Raw genomic sequence first — 16949 nt, 5'->3', positions numbered from 1 at the left:
TAAAAGATAAAACATGAACAAATAACCAGCGAAAGAACTTTCTTCCACCACCAGAAACATACTGTATCCAGGTTATTAAACTAAGTGAATCAAAATAATCATGATTAAAATATTACATTTTATAAAGTTGTTTAGAAACACTGAGGTGATTCCAAACACTTGTGAACAATGAACCACTGCACCCTACATAAGTAAAATGCAGTTAAGAAAACAGGATATAGAGAAAACATGTTCCAGACACCAGTGTGATGAGAACCAACTTTTGGGTTCTGAAAGAGAAATATACCACAGAATTCTGAATTATGTAGTATGGGCCTGCTCAGGCTTCCTTTGAAGTCAGTGGGACTTTTGCCAGTCACCTAAATTGAGCAAATAATTGCTAATCATCCCTCTAAGAAAAGTTCATCTCCTGTGATTCTGGTTCACTGCTTTTAAACACTACTAGGGGCTCTAAATAAGGTGTCATTTATTTTCACTATATATCAATTTCAGCAATGTGGACAGAAAAGACCTGATTCTCCAATACCTTGACCTTTGTGTACTCATTTAAACCTTGTGCAAAGTGACATCAAATTGAGTGTAAAATATTACTAAATCAAGATGGCACTGCTTTACAACTATATTACACAAGTATAAATGATTATTTCCCAGAGAACAAGGCAGTGGGAAATTGTGCCTATAGAGGACTTATACAACATTAAGTTTTTCCATAGCAATTTAAAAGTAGTGTTGTTATGTAGTATTTTAGCATAATTAGGTTCAAACTACTGTCATCTTTTTAGGCAAAAAGTAAAGGGCTATGTGTAAGAGAAAATTCTGAAATGGATATAATGTTCCCTGTTGATGAGAATAGTATTGATAGCCAAACTAAAAACCTAATTAATTTAAAATACATTGGTAGAACACACTTGTCTGACTCTTTAGCAATTTCTCACGCTGAACACCATCTTAAGCTGTAAGCAGTCATGTTTGCTATTAACTAAAGGTTTACCTGGATACATTTTTGACAGAAAGAGATGTTTTTAACTTATTCATGAAAATATCCTTTTAAAACAAGCTAACTTCTTTTTTTGGCTTTTAGAACATAAAAACATACTGCTCAGAATATGTTTGTGTAATGAACATTAGCTCCAAGCCTAAGAACTTGATTGCCAAATTTTACTCCAAAGAAAATTTACACAATTGAGACACAATGGATCTGCTATAAAAAGTTGAATGAGGATTCTTTTGCGTAGCCGTAAGACACATAAGATATAAGGGGAGTTTCCTGGACCTGCTTTCTCTTTTGCACAGTAAGAAGCCTTTAATAAACTATATTAGAGAGCTCCTACTCCTTTATGGTTATCCAAAGCTAGTCAAAGTTCTCTCCTCTTCTCACTGACTATTGGCCTTATTGCTTTAGTATTGGAGCACCTTTCAATCTTCAATGCGTTAATCTTGCCTCTCTGTGAGGTAGGGATCCCGTGGATGTCAATTCCTTTGTTTACATGCAGTGACAAAAAGAGAGGAGAAAATTGAAGGGAAGGGGGAAGGTGCAGATTTTAAAAATAGTGTTTTCTTAAAACTAAACTGAAATGAAGCTTTTAAATCAAGTTCATGTGGAAACTATTTTTTTTAATGTTTCACTGTGGGAAAACATTTTTCAGCCCGATCTACTATACATGGATATGAGTATTTGTATTACTGAACTAATAATTTATTTCTAACTCATTTCTTTTCTTTTCTGTATTTTAAATTATATAACATGGCAGCTTTTGGAGAAAACATTCACAAAATATCCTTTTTAGGCAAGGACTTTGGCTTTCAGTATTTTCTATTTGCTGATGCTATTTCTTATTATATATTTATTTTTCAGACACAGAAGGAAATTCTCCTCCAATAAAAAATACCAGTATTCTTCCTATATTCTAAGATTTAAAATATGTTGAATTAGTTGGATGATAGTAAAAGACCATAACTGGCTATATCTCACATCAGAAAAGCATAAATATCTCTGAATTTAATGTGTATTTATTTTTCTAGTTTCAATGATGAAGATGTTTTACAAGTGATACAGGCTGTGGATAGAGGCAATTTTCACCTGCTTTAGGAGGAGAGGAAGAGTTGTCTTGCATCTTTTGTTACAATGTAATTATAATGCTTGCACGCTCTTATAGCAGTTTAAGTGAGCTAAATCACTGTGACTTTAAACCTGTTATGGGAGTGTGCAGACACAGTACTGTATTTACCCAAAACTAAGACAGCAGCAGCTCCAACCCTGGCTCTGGTACTTGAATCCAAGACAAGGATTCCTACTCTCCTAATGTTACATGGGGAAATAAACCTAATCTCAGTAGTTACACTGTAACAGCCTATACCTGTAGCATTCAATGCTAGTATAGCTCTTATGCCTGTCCACATCTTCAGGCTCAATTTGAAAAAAAGTTTTGTTTAAAAAATCCTTAACCTTTGTCTATTTTACAGACACAACCATCAAATATAATACACATTTACATCAAGCCAGGGCCAAAGCCTGATACTAAAAGTGCACAGAAAGATTCCTTTATGTTCATGGAGCTCCACTGACTTCAAGGTCAAAGCCAATACTGCAAGCAGCTCCAAGTTTCAGCAGCCAAATAAGAATAATAATAATAATAGGACAATTTCTTTCACTTCCAAATATTATTGTTGTCCTGCAATGCTTTAGACTCAGTTTGTGTAGGATACAGTAGGTTTCTGAGTTTAGACTAGCTCATAACTTCCTATGAATTAATTTCAAAATAAATAAAAACCACTAATTTTCTGAAATACAGTAAAGAGGCAAATTTTACTAATTTTCTGAAATACAGTAAAGAGGCAAAAGCAACTGAGGTATGATGGAAAGGTCTGAAAAGAAAAACAAAAGTGCAACAGGAGCAGCAATCAATCATCAATTATCATAACAGAATAAACAAAGCAAGCAATATATGTTAGCTATACATAGTACCAATCATAATAAGAAAAATGCAGGGATTTATGGTGTGAAAACTGTTAATCAATTATATGAATTTTCACATCTCTGATAAACTATTGTTAGCCACCCCTAAGTAATTAACTTCTCTCATGCTATTTAAGATTAGGTTTCAGCAGTGGATACAATGGTAGGCAAGTAAAATAAGAATTTAACCTATTCTCCAAAACATTAAGCTCCTCAAAGAAAGTGACCATTGTGCAATTTCTTAATTTGACAAAGTTCCTAGAAGTGTAACCAGCGTGACATTTCAAGTTCAACTATATATATTTCTCTTATCTGTAACTGCAACTATTCAAATGGCAATATTCTCACTTTAACAGACAAAATATTATGCATATACATCCCTCCATATTATCATAATTATATACCCACAAGAAGATAGATGTTTTGTCCATGAATAGTATACACCAAGTGGGTGGAAATGAACTGTTAAAATGGTTTTTAGGGTTCTGTAGGTGTAGAAGAATTTTTAAGCCATGGCAAGCTTTCTTGCACAGGCATTAGAGTTAAGATTAGAAATCCCAATCCCCCACATATATGAAATGTCAGAATTCAAAGCAAGCAACAAATCTAAGAGTTGGAGTAAATGCAAATTACAACGACGATCTAAAAAATAAATATAGTAACTTCTAACACTGTAGAATGTTAACACATATCATGTATGTGATACTTAGAAGCTGTTTTTCCAGTATTCTTTACATTCTGGAGGTAGCTGCATTAGAGGAAGAAGAGATAACCACATCCCACTTTGAGATTTAACCTCTTGATCACTGACATGTATAAAACCGTGGTATGTGCAACCAAAAATAGTAAAAATTGAAGGTTTGACATGGATTCTACTGGTGTCTATTCAATCTGTAAAAGCTTGTATTTCATGTATTTGTCAGTGCATTGATTTTGTGAGTCAGTACAATAATCCTAGTATGCTCTTTACAACTATGGTCATACTAAATGACATTTTGTGACACTGGAGTTAATCTAGCTAAATTGTTCTCACAATTGAATCTGTGTTATCTTAATCTTGAGGAAATTGAGTTTTCTGTTTTTGCAATGTAATGTAACTCAAATTCTGTGCTATGAAGTATAGAAAGCATTTTAGCTCATGCCTGTTCACTATATGGTAACATGTGAAATAAGAAATGTCAGTAATAAAAAGAAACAAAACAATCTTAATGGAAAGTACTCAAGTATTTTATATCATTTCAGAAAATGATTTATTTTTGTATGCTTCCTGATGTCGTTTTCCAAAAAGAATTTCTCTATTAGCACACCAAAAAGTAACTGAAAGCAGTCAGTGTTCAATTCCTTATTATGAATCTCTTGGAAATTCAATTCCAATAAATTAACATTACCACAAATTAAAAAAGAGGAATGGTCAATTCTTCATATGGCTCATTCTCATAAGAAAATAAATTAAAACAAACAGTAAATATTTAAACAGTAAATATTTAAACTTTCTTTGTCAAGAGGCACTATGTCACAATAATCTATATGTCTGTATCTGCTGGTAAAAATCATATTAATAAGTAAATATGGGGTGGGGGGTACACCTATTAAACCAAGACACTCTCTTAGAATATGTCAGATTTTTTACATTCATTTTCAAAATTGTTTCAGTTCTGCAAGCACAGAATGAAGTTTAAACTATAGGAATTTAATTTAGATAAAGAGATTAACTTTTCTGCCTGTCTATTTTGTTTTTGTTTATAAATTAAACAAATAAATCTTTTTTATTTAAAGAACCCTCAAGAAGACAAGTATGCAAGTGCTCTTAAATGATCTACCCCAGCCACACAGAAAGGGAGACATACAACTCCATAGTACTGTGCCCCTTCAACTAAGACTATAGATGTTTTTCTAGAATTAGTAAGGATCTATGAGAGGAGAAAGGGCTAGGAATTGTGTTAGCTCCTGTAGAAACAAGGAAGCCCTATGTTGGATACTGGTGCAGTCAGGATGATGCATCTCTGAAGATTCTTTGAGAAAAATGCAGTATCTTTCATAGAGCTTCCTTCATGATAGATGCCCAGTTTGGGAGGCTCTATGGGAAAGCTGTACTTAGAGCTCTTGATAATGCAGCTCTACTAGAATGACTTTGCTAGGAATTGAGGGTTGGGGGCTGAAGAGTATGCTAGGAGCAAAGTGCTAACATGGAGGCACAAAATCTCCAGGCTAAAGGTCTTGTCCTTCCCTGACTTTTTGGGAATTTTGCAGATTTAGGAGGAGGAGCCAATAATAGCCTGTTCAAATTGAGCAAATGGCCACTCAAGGATAGAAGCAGATGCAGAACACATCTACTGGTGTTAGTTATACCAGTTTGTTTTATCCCTGATATTTCCTGGAGTAGCTCTACAGCAGATTCTAATAAGTTACACCAAACTAATAAAATATGTGTCCACTCCTTGTTTATACCAGTGTAAAGGCAGGTTACACTGCTGTAAATATGTTACGTATGTAGGCCCTCAGTCATGTACAGGTTTGGATAACCAGGCTGCCATTGGACAATGTGTCTTGGTGACCCAGAAAATTGATAAACCTTGAATACCAGCATCCAAACCCACATGTACCATGTAAAGTGGTTTCTGGAGGAGGCTGGAAGTCACAATTTCATGTACATACCATTCCACGTAAAAATATTTCTCAAAAAATTTCCCTAATAGCTCTTCACAGTCTTTCTACTTATATAGTCAATCAGACGTCTAGGAGATTTTTAAGTGGAGGAGGAAGATTATTAATAATAAAGTTCTTAATATTTGTCTTTGTTTATATTCCTTCCATCTGAAAGCTGAAGCATACAAACCAATCTTTGTAAACATTCTTCCAGATTGATAAGGACCTGACCCCCCCACTCCACAGTTGAGATAACTGTAAATGAGACTTTTGTACAAGGGAAATTCCATTTCTCCCTTTTCTGTATCACAGCTCTCAAGAACAGAAAGTCAAAAGAAACCAGCAACTGGAAAAATCTTCAGTAAAAAGATTAAATAATGAATTTACAATATAGGAATAATTACTCAAAACCTAGTAAATGTAGTTTTTAGTTCATGAAGATTGTGTTTTATTAAAAGGACAGAAAATAAGAAGAAAATCAGGATATGCGGGGATTTCTATATTGGTCTCTCTCCAAAAATGGGCTTTGAGATTAGAAGAGTTAAGCTATATTCCTAATCTTCAAAACATGCATATACCTTTCATGGGAGACAAAGTTTTCCTATTTGACTCTGAAAGAGATAGTGTCATACCTCACCTTGCCAACATTCTGCTCATGCTAGTAAGGATGGATACTCTAAACATGTGCAAAATAGTGAAACTGAAATCACACAAACCCTTGGGTCCATCATCCTTCTTGCTGCCATTATCTCGGACAGGATCATCAATACTGCAGTCTGTCCCTGCCCAGGTGAAATGACAAATGCAAGTGGCTTCATTACTGCACACCTGGAAGATGAAAAAATTATTAATTTTGAGATACATTTTTCTTATGGTTATGCAGTTTAAGATACTGTTTAAGTCACAAGGTAAGATTTACCAAACATGGTATAATAAGAGTAATTATCACTCAGAGTAAAAGAAATCACTAACAAGAACAACTGGTTTTATAGGTTTTATTTTTAGACTCCCTACTGAATACACTCACAAATGATGACAAACAATGTGGAAAGTTTCCAAAGAAATTTTTCTTGGACAACTCACTTGTACAGGGACATCAGAAATAGGATTCCTCTGTTATGCCTTTGCACGGGTTATTTTGATCTTGGGTCTTGATGGCAAGAAGAAATGTGGTGCATGCTTCCCCATAAACAAAACTTGAAACAAAGCCAAAATCTAACCTAGGGCCATCTAATTGGCCACCTGTGGGCCACATGCAGCTCTTAGGGGGTGAACATGAGGTTCCCAGGCTCCTGTCCAGCTGCTGCCCTCACCACTCCTATGGCTCAGGTGGCTAAGGTGACCAGGTACCCCCTCCTTCCTCCTGCTTTCTGGGAGAGGGGTAGGACCAGGTGACAGGAGGATATTGCATATGTAATGGGGAAATTTGGGTGGTGTGCACTGCAAGAGAAGCTGCTTGTACTCAAGAGTGAATTAGTCTGGGCTGGTTGTACTTTGTGTGTGCCAGGTGTGTGGTCTGGCTGCCCAGGCTGTGTGCATGGTGGGTGAGAGCCTAGCTGCCTGGGCTGCACATGAGGAGGGGAGACTTAGGCAGCACAAGCAGCACAGGGGAGCTGAGGTGAGCTGCCCATGCTGTATACACAACTGGGGAGTGTTGGGCTTCCCTAGACTGCTTGCACACAGGAGGGAAAAGACAAGAGACCTAAGGCTGTGCATATGGCACCTGGGCTGCCTGTGTGGCAGGAGGAATGTCAAAGATCTGTGGTCTGCACCACATGTGGCTTGCGATGTGTATGGCTCCCCACTGTCCAGAAGTTGGGTGACCCTAATCTAACCCTTATCAATTTTCAGGTTGCTCCCTCATGGTAGAGGGTGGAAAATTCAGTTTCAACTAATATTTTCTCAGTTTTTCCAGGATGAGAGTAGGAGGATGTTTGCTCATCCTTCAGCAGAAAAAGCAAGCAGTTAATCTCTCTAAACCTGCACTTAGTTGGACTCCTTCTGAAAATCTGGATTTGAAGAATTTACTGTATAATAAATATATGAATCCTAAGAGTCCCATAAACTAAAACAGAATGAAATAGCAAAGAATCATGGCTGCAAATATCCATGTTCAAAGGACATTAAGCATAAAATATAGAACAGATTGCAGGAAGAAGTGAGTGATCCAAGATATGGTGTGAAAAGCAGATACAATACACCTTATTTACCCAAATACAAGACAACTCTGACCTTAAGACACTCTCTCCCAGTAATTAGATTGTAGCCATGGAAAATATATAAATTGGTTATAACTTGGTATAATTTTCCATGTACAGAATCTAATTATTGAATTGTTTTCTTAACTTCATCTCCTCCCCTAACGCAGCAGGGTAAGCAGTGGGAGGGGGTAGCAGTGGTGGGGGAGGGGTAGCAGATGGTGGGAGAGGCAGTAAAGGGACAGGCAGTAGGGGGACAGGAAGTAAGGGAGGCAGTAAGGGAGTCAAGAAGCCTGCCCCTTGCCCCCCAAAACTGGTCCCCTGCCACCTGTAAGTGCTATTACATTAAGGCTGATATACCTGAACAGAGATACAGAGCTTTATATTAAGAATAAATAGCTAGCACACAAAAGGAATCTGTAGGAAATAAATGAGCTCTGTTCAAGTGGCTCATGACCCATGGTTTAAAATTTAGTTTCTGAATTCAGCCAGATTGACAGAATGCCCAAAAGAGCACATTATGAAGGTACCAGTTTTAGTTACCAACTCTGCAAGTTGCCCTGGGTACAGCCATTGACAGCCAGCCATCAGTGTAGCTCAGGGGCACTTGACCTCTGACCCGTGGACCAGATCCATCCCGCAGATCCATGCCATCCAGCCCACAGGGCTCCCCACAGGTCCGGAAATTTAACAATGGGAGAATGGTGGCACTGCTCCCCTGCTACCAAATCTCCAGACCCATGGGGAGCCCCAAGCCTTGCACACTGGGTCTGGTGCCCAATCCTAGCATGCAGAAACAAATTGGGGTGATACCAGGCCCCCCAGAACCCAATCCTGGTACGAGAGGGGCACTAGGCTCCCAAGACCCAAACCTGGCACGAGGGGTGGAGGGTGCCAACTCCCAGAACCCAATCCTGGTGCATGTGGGCAAGGTGGGGCAGTGCTGCCCACCCAGGACCCAATCCCAGTAAGTGGGGGGCAGGAGGAAGAGTGCTGGGCCCCTAGGACCTAATCTCATTTTTTTGGGACATGGAGGGGGAGGTGCCAGGCCTCATGACCTGATCCTACCTACAGATGGGCTTTGTGCTACTCACCTGGCCCATGAGGCCAAAAGCTTGACCACTACTGGTGTTGCTGCACAAAAACAACTCTTATTTTTAAAAAAAATCAAAGCTATGTTTTCATAAAGGATCAGTCAAACAGGTGCTAATGTCTCAGTCATAAAAAGGGGCTTCTCAAGCAGTCAAGACTTTGTCAGTCAGATAATGATGTCCCCTGGAAGGATGTTGGTCTGTGATATCAATATGCTTCAGATTAGATGTGATGCTAGAAGCTGAACTTACTTTGCCTCCAGTAGCCTTTTTGGAGCATACCTGAATGTTTGTTTCTATTCCCTATTTCTGCTGCCTCCAAAACAAAAACCCCAATCATTATCATTATAATAATCATTATCATATTATGAAATTTTTCTAGGCCTCTTATGCTCTCACAGACCTCTAGTTGGCCAAAATGCAACACTTGTGTTTGGCAAAACAGGAGGTCTGCTGAATAGTTCAGGTGCAGCAATCCACATGTACACTGGGCCCTAGCTATAATGGGTATTGAAAGAAGTTTAGCTTGAAACAGACTTACCCCATGACCTGAACAGACCTTTCCATTAGATCCCATTGGACAGCTGCTTATGTTCAAGAACTGAATTGGTAGGCACTTCCTGTCTAAACACATCATGTGAGGGCCACATGGAGCTCCATCCTCCACATATCCTAAATCTGTATCATCATCTAAAAGCACATGACCACCCCTAAGGAAAAAAGTTTTAAAATACTATTTAATATTATGTTTAGAAGCTTTTGAAAACATTAAAGGCAACACAGCATAGATTCTAAAACCCTCATAGCTCTATTCCTCCAAAGCAAAGTACATTGGGGAAAAAACCTGATAGTCATAAATTATATCAAAATCTTTCCAGGTATCCCACAACTCTAATACTATTTTGAAATGAAGTGGCTCTAAGATGGAAATGGATTCCAAATACTGCCATACAAATAACTGAAGTTTTTAAGTTTCTGTCTAGATTTTGTATATCTATAATTGGTAGAACATAATTTTTTAAAATGAAAAAATGGTATAGTAAAAGATGTTACACATATACACATATATTATGCATATTTGAGAAATGCTTTGTGTTTAAACAGTTACCTCAAATAGCGGGAGGGAGTAAAATTTCAGTTTAAATAATGGGACTAATAAACAAGAAACCGGAGAGAATAATGGCTATATTTATGAAAGACTTATTTTTTACTTTGTGTTTTTAATGCAATTACAGTATTATTTATCATTGTATTTTAAAAGAATATACCCGACATTTATGTGAAAGCACAATAAAATCCTTATCTGTTCTGTAACCACTTAAATTGTAACTACCCCAATCCTACCCCAATCATACACATAAAATGAACAACAATAACTTTCATTGAAATGGTAACATTCAAAAGCATGAAGTTTCACATGTAGATCTTTTCTTCTTTTAGCATACAACTCTTAATTTTTCCATGGACGAACACTGTGATGCCAGACATTAAGGTCTGGCTGAGTAATACAGCAGTGTTAGATAACAGTTTCTGGACAGTATTCTGCAAACCAAAACACAAAATTACAACACCTAAATGCAGAAAATTACATGATTCTTAATAAAAAGAGCAGTGCCATCCAGAATAATGATTTTGCTTTGTATGAATTGACATTAACGGTTTAACATTTTTTTCTTTTTTAATTTTAAATAACTGATATAAAAGCCTTGGTATAAAAGTGCATTAAAATTTTGAACACAGAATACCAGTCAATTTTATTTTTACCTGCAGTCCACTATTCGTCCCTGGTGGTAGAAAGAAGTTGGAGTAATTTCTCCCTGAAGCTGACCAATTCGTGGAACCTGAGTAAGATTAGTGCAAAGCAGAAAGCCACAGAACACGTCACTGCAAAATAAAAACAAACAAAAAAATAAAATCAAATTTTCCAAATAAAAACTAATATATACAAGAATATTTGCAAATAGAAAGAATGCTATGGTAAAAGTAATAAAGACATGAAGCCAACAATATTACTTCAGAAGCACCTTAGAACCAGCTTTTGCAGCTGGCAGTCATGTTAAGTAGGTGACAAGACCCTGGGCACATATAAGTTCCAGGGCTGGGGCTGACAAGAGTTAGTTCTTAGCCAGCTGCCAAGGGAAGGAGCTCCTGCAAGAAAGATCTATCCAGAGATGTTTGGTTACCAGATCTGCTGCCTGCAAGACTAAATGGGCCCCAGGAGCTCATAAGGTACCCAGGGCTAGGAGGCACTCAATACTAAGGGAGAAGTTTGCCCTCTTAAAGGGGCAGAGTGTGGCCTCCATCTATGTTATAGTCCAGGGGCTTATTTATGTTGTCATTTGCATCAGAGGTTTGGGATGAGGCTTAAAGCGGAGGTTTGGCAGCCTCATTAGTGCCCAGAAGGGGGCACATGACTGTGGAGAGCCCAGTGCCAGGGAGGCACAGCTACAGAGGTCAGAGAGCCCAGTGCCAGGGGGAGTGCAGTAGACAAGGGGCAAGGGCCCAGTGATGAGAGGAGATTGATTAAAGCTAGTGCCTCAAAGCCGGGCCTAACAAAATGACTAGAAGGCCTAGCTACATAACAAGGGCTGAGGTCGAGTAGGCTGAGATCCCAGTAGAGGGAACAATATTCATATACCATCCATGAGTCATGGGGTGTGGTAAAGGCGAGTTTTTGGAGCCAGGCATCTAGCCCTTGAGGCTTGAGTCCCATGAGGCACTGACTTGGAGCAAGACCTGGCAAGGGGTTTAAGAACCCACAGGCTTTAGTGGGGTTCAGCAGGACCGTGGCCACACAAACTCGTGGACAGCCTCCCTGCTTAAGATTTTTACCAACAAGACATGGCAAGTGAGATTAGAAAGTGTCCATACAGTAGAACTGGCATGGTCATGAAGCCCTAGGGGCATCACAGCCAACCCTGGGGCCCTGCACCATGACACGTGTTCTAATTAGAATGCAACAAAGCAGACTCGATTAATTGAGCATTCTAATTAGAATACTCCAGCAGCCTTGACATCACATGTATTCAGTGCCCCCATGTTTAAAAAAGGTAGGGGCTTTAAAGCGTCTTAAAAGAGCTTTAGTGTGACGGAGGGCCTCCTTGGGCCGATCTCCACGGCCCGCCCCCTGTCTCTGGGCAACCGCCCGCCTATCTCGCCCGCCACGCCTTTGATGATAACTAGTTCAATTAAGTTGTTAATTAAGCGGGAGGCTGCCCTTCGGAATGCCCCGATGCCAAGGGGCGCTCTGCAGCTCCAACCTCCCCTAATACCGCCGCCCAAGCCTCGCAGGTGGCATCATGGTGTTCTACCTCACCGGCCCCACCCTGGGCCCCAGAATCTTCCATGCAAAACCCCACTATGCTCTTCGCTACTCAGGCAGCCACTCCACCATCAACTGGGCTACCTCACCCCCCCCCCGAAGCTATCTTCCCCTCTCGGATGTGTTCCTCCGGAACCTTCAGCCTCTTGCCCTGGCCCACCTCAAGGCCAGTCGGGACCCCAGGCCCCCGGCTCTTGGGCGTCCCTCGCAGTGGGCCCCTGGCCCTTTTGACCCACTTGGTCCTGGCCCCAGCATGGGCCAGTCGAGGGGACTCTCCCCTTCGGGCTGGGTCTCTCTAGCCACTCACTCTATCACTGGGCCTCACCGTGCCGCTACTCCCTTCCTCCTAGGAGCCACCGCAGCACCTCGTCCACATCACTGCCACTCTCGGGGTCCGCCCTCTCTGGGCCCCTCACAACACTGGCCCTCTAGGCCCCCATAATACTGGCCCTCTAGGCCCTCATAACACACAGGGGTCACCCACCTGGTGGTGGTGGGAGCTAGGGGTTAAGGCACCCCGACTCGCCTTTCACTGGGGTAGTAACTGGCCTGGCATTTCCTGGGGGCTCCCGCACCACTGAGAGCCCCACCAGACCACCCACTCCCGGCAGAGTGCAGTTTCAGGTCATGCCCAGGACCAGGAGCCTCCTGCCATCCCCTTACAGCTCCCCCTCAACTCCAGGTCGTACACAGCAGCCCTACAGCCAGGCAATGTTGCTGCCTGACCTCCTGCAGCCCAACTGCCTGGTTTATATAAGCCTCAAAATGGCTGCTGGCTCCAGGCCCTTAAAGTGGCAGAAGCACCCTGTGCTCTGCCACATTTAGTTAAAGTGTCCCGCCACCATTTTGAAGTGCAGGACGCTGAATACACAAGATGTTGTGGGTGTTTTAATTGCAGCATCTCCTGAGAGCCATTCCAATTAAAACGCGCCCCCACCCTGGAGCATAAGTTTAAGTTTAAGTGATCAGAAACTGTTTAAGTTTAAGTGATCAGAAACTGGTTTAAACCTGTAGCAGAACAAATGTGCAGCGCACATAAACCAGTTTGAAAATGGCTGAAACCAGTTTGAGATATACCTGGTTGAATGTAGTATCAGGCTTAACTGATTTCGGTCAAACCAGTTTATGCAATGTCTGTCCCAGACCCCTTGCTGGTCCAAGATAAAGCAGACTCCCCCAGCATCCTGGCATGCTCTCTGGGCTGGGCAAGGCTCTTTGTTCCACAGCAGGACAGGCCTCTCCCCTCTGCTCCCTGGCTGCAGCTCTGGCAGAGACTTGCAGGCACAAAGTGTCTGTCTGGCTTCTCCCTGCTGAGCAGGGATTACTCCCCTCACCCCTCTGCCTTACGCAGACACCTCAGCATTAACTAGCAGATTATATGCTGGCTACACTGCATGCTGTGGAAGACAACAAAGGCAGACAGACTTTTTGGAGCTAATCAACAGGTAGCTTAGTGACCCTTGGCTTCTAGCCTAAGCCACTGCAGGCATGCGCCTACATTTCAAGAATCAAAAGGGAATGTCTACCCACCTCCAAATCAGTTCAAGCTTTACAGGTTAGACTGCTCTGCAAAGATTTAATCAATTCAGGCTCAGGCTTTTTGAATGTCTGTCCCTAGCCACAGTAACTGGCATTATTGGCTTCAGTGGTACTACTCTGTAAGTATGGTATTACTTGATTTGAGTAAGTGTGACAGAATCTGGCCCTAATGATAAGTGCAGAAACAATGAGTTCATCAATTGCTTAATTCAAATATAAAGGAATATTTTCCCAGTGTTGTGTAGAAAAAAAATCACATTTAATTAAAGGGGTATTTATAAACTATATAAATATTATAAATACTGTAATAAGTATTATAAATAAAAAATATATAATTTGAGTAAAACAGCATATATCAATTAAAAGAAGCATATATATATAATATTTAATTGATATAATAATATATAATATATAATAATATATAATTGATATATTTAATATATATTAAATTGATATGTATACACGGACAAACCACATACAGGATTCCCTCACTTTATGCTGTACATGTGTTCTGGGAAAGTGGTGCATAAATCTAATTCGAATAAAGGGAGTTCACTTTACAATGTAACAAATAGGGATATGTTCTAAGACCTCGACTGTACTGACCCCCAGACCTATTTCTACCACTTTTACAAGACGATTTTGGTATTCACCAACAGCAGACAGTACACAAAAGCACATGGCACTATCATAATGGGGATGGCAACTACAGAAACATGTCACAGACAACGAGCGAGGAGCACAGATCCACACAGGAGACTGTATTTTGGCGTCTATCACTCCCACAATGCACGACATCAAGCAGCTGACTGCAGGCTTCCACCACATTGTTCGCATAAGGGTGAATTTACCTCGTATATAATGAATTTTTGGTATAAAAAGGGTCATTACATAAGAGCAAATTCACACATACAGAACCCAAATAAAGCGAGGGAAACCTGTACCACTTTTGCTATGCTACATTATATTGTCCTTTTCTGGGGTACTTTGGATGATCTACGTTATTGATGCAGTTAGTATAGGTTTTTAAATTTATTCTCCTTCTAGTCATACTAGAATCATAATTGATAAGAATCAATAATGCTCAGGGCATATTATGGCAATCTTAGGTTACCTGCTACTACTTTATATGAATAATAAACAATTGTCTATCAGCCTAAAATGGACTTCTCTTGTCTATCCAAAATTTCCATGAAGTCACAAATAGATGATCATTGCAGATAGTATTTGTGAACATTTGCACAGATTTCAAAGAGCTGTTCAGTTTGACCACATTTGTGCTTCTCTTTATTTGTTAAATGCAAACTGTTATACAATTTTTTAATATAAATTTTGGAAGAATTGCTATTCTTCATCTAAGTACTCTAACACATTAAAAGAATGTATTCAGTTTTTGTTATTCTGATATTTTAAAAGTTTTAGTCAAAGTAGAAAGTTAGCCACATATGAATTTTGCAAACTGATAAGTGAAATATTTTTGTTCTTGAAACTTGAGAGAAAAAGAAAAAAATGAAGATTCAAAACCATGGAAAACGGACAATGGAAATGTTTAGTAAAATGGGGGGAAATATTGGGTTACTTATACTCAGCCATAGAATTCAAACAGTACGTATGAAGCTGAACTTACTGTTTGCTGCACTGAACCCATCGGTTTCCATCCTTGCCACAGTTTCCTTTTTCTGTACCTTCTGTATTAAGCTTCTCATAACAGAATTTGTCAGATCCTGAAGATTCTGTTGATGCAGAAATGAAAAGATAATGTATTTTCCACTGACAGTGCTAGACATGCAAAGACAGTCCTTTATGAAAATTAGCATAAAATGTGTAAAAACCTGCCTCAAGAGAACAGTATTACAATACTTTGAAATTTCACTATGTTTTAATTTATGCAAATTTTATGTTTACATAATGACGGATTGACTGGAAGGTGAGAAGAGACAGAAGAAAAGAGGGCATTACACATATTTAAGAAAGGGGAAAAAGGAGGATCCAGGGAACTACAGACCAGTCAGCCTCACCTCAGTCCCTGGATAAATCCTGGAGAAGATCCTGAAGGAATCTATTTCTAAGCACTTGGAGGAGAAAAAGGTGATTAGGAACAGTCAGCATGGAGTCACCAGGGGCAAGTCATGTCTGACCAATCTGATTGCCTTCTATGACGAGGTGACTGGCTCTGTAGATGTGGAGACTGGTGGATGTGGTGTACCTTGATTTTAGCAAAGCTTTTGATATGGTCTCTCACAGCATTCTCACAGGCAAGCTAAGGAAGTAGGGGCTGGATGAATGGACTGTAAGATGGACAGAAAACTGGCTGGAGCATCAGGATCAGAGAATAGTAACCAATGGCTTGATGTCTAGTTGGCAGCCGATATCAAGTGGAGTGCCCCAGGGTCAGTCCTGGGGCTGGCTTTGTTCAACATCTTCATCAAGATGTCAAGACCTGGACAATGGCTTAAACTAGACCCTCAGCAAGTTTGCAGATGACACTAAGCTGGGGGAAGTAGTAGGTATGCTGGAGGGTAGGGCTAGGATTCGAAGTAACCTAGACAAATTGGAGGATTTGGCCAAAAAGAATCTCATGGGCTTTGGACAGACATTCAAAAAGCCTGAGCCTGAATTGATTTAATCTCTGCAGGTTAGTCTAACCTGCCTAGGCTGAATCAGTTTGTAACTGTACAGATAACTGCTCTGGACTGAAAAAATGCTGGCACATGCCTGCAGTATCTCAGGCTAGAGCAGCTTTTCCATCCCTTCCACAGTGCTAAACTGAGGGAGGGTGTGTCCAGGCTCTGGCAGGACACTCTGATTAGGGAGGGGTCCCCCCCTCCCCGCCTTGCTGGTCAGTAAGGGAGCCAGCAGGGATTTGGTTACACAGCAAGGAGCATATATCACCAAATCAGCAAAACAAAAGAATCTCTCATTAGAAGAAAACAAAAGAAGGAATGGAGGGACATTACCAGCTACCTGTTGATTAGCTCCAAAGAGCCCTAAGCAGCACTGTCCTGTCTGCCTTGTCTCCCAAAGCACGGACCATAGCCAGCATGGGGTCTGCTAGCAGCTAGCTAATGCTGAGAGGTGTCTGTGTAAGGCAGAGAGGAGGGGGGAATCCCTCCTTCAGCAGGGAGTGGGGGGGGGAGGAGCAGGAGGAAGCCAGGCAGAGGCCCTGTACCTGCAGTCTCTGTCAGAGCTGCAACCAG

General features: G+C 40.4%; 1 protein-coding gene across 5 annotated transcripts in view; it reads right to left on the bottom strand.

The window, feature by feature from the left end:
* ADAM23 (ADAM metallopeptidase domain 23) overlaps nucleotides 1-16949 on the bottom strand; it is a 192704-nt gene that overhangs the window by 25861 nt on the left and 149894 nt on the right. For all 5 annotated transcript variants that reach the window (XR_009462034.1, XM_019492168.2, XM_019492165.2 and 2 more), the window contains exons 21-24: nucleotides 15380-15485; nucleotides 10656-10775; nucleotides 9433-9601; nucleotides 6319-6430 (exon numbers count right to left, since the gene is read on the bottom strand). Coding sequence is in view for 4 of the 5 variants with exons in the window: in XM_019492168.2 (XP_019347713.1) it covers nucleotides 6319-6430; nucleotides 9433-9601; nucleotides 10656-10775; nucleotides 15380-15485 (507 nt within the window). In the remaining variant the exon portion in view is untranslated. The remainder of the gene's footprint in view (nucleotides 1-6318; nucleotides 6431-9432; nucleotides 9602-10655; nucleotides 10776-15379; nucleotides 15486-16949) is intronic.

The sequence above is a fragment of the Alligator mississippiensis genome, chromosome 4 (genome assembly GCF_030867095.1).
Source record: "Alligator mississippiensis isolate rAllMis1 chromosome 4, rAllMis1, whole genome shotgun sequence".
NCBI lineage: Eukaryota > Metazoa > Chordata > Crocodylia > Alligatoridae > Alligator > Alligator mississippiensis.
This window is presented reverse-complemented; position numbering and strand designations above follow the sequence as displayed.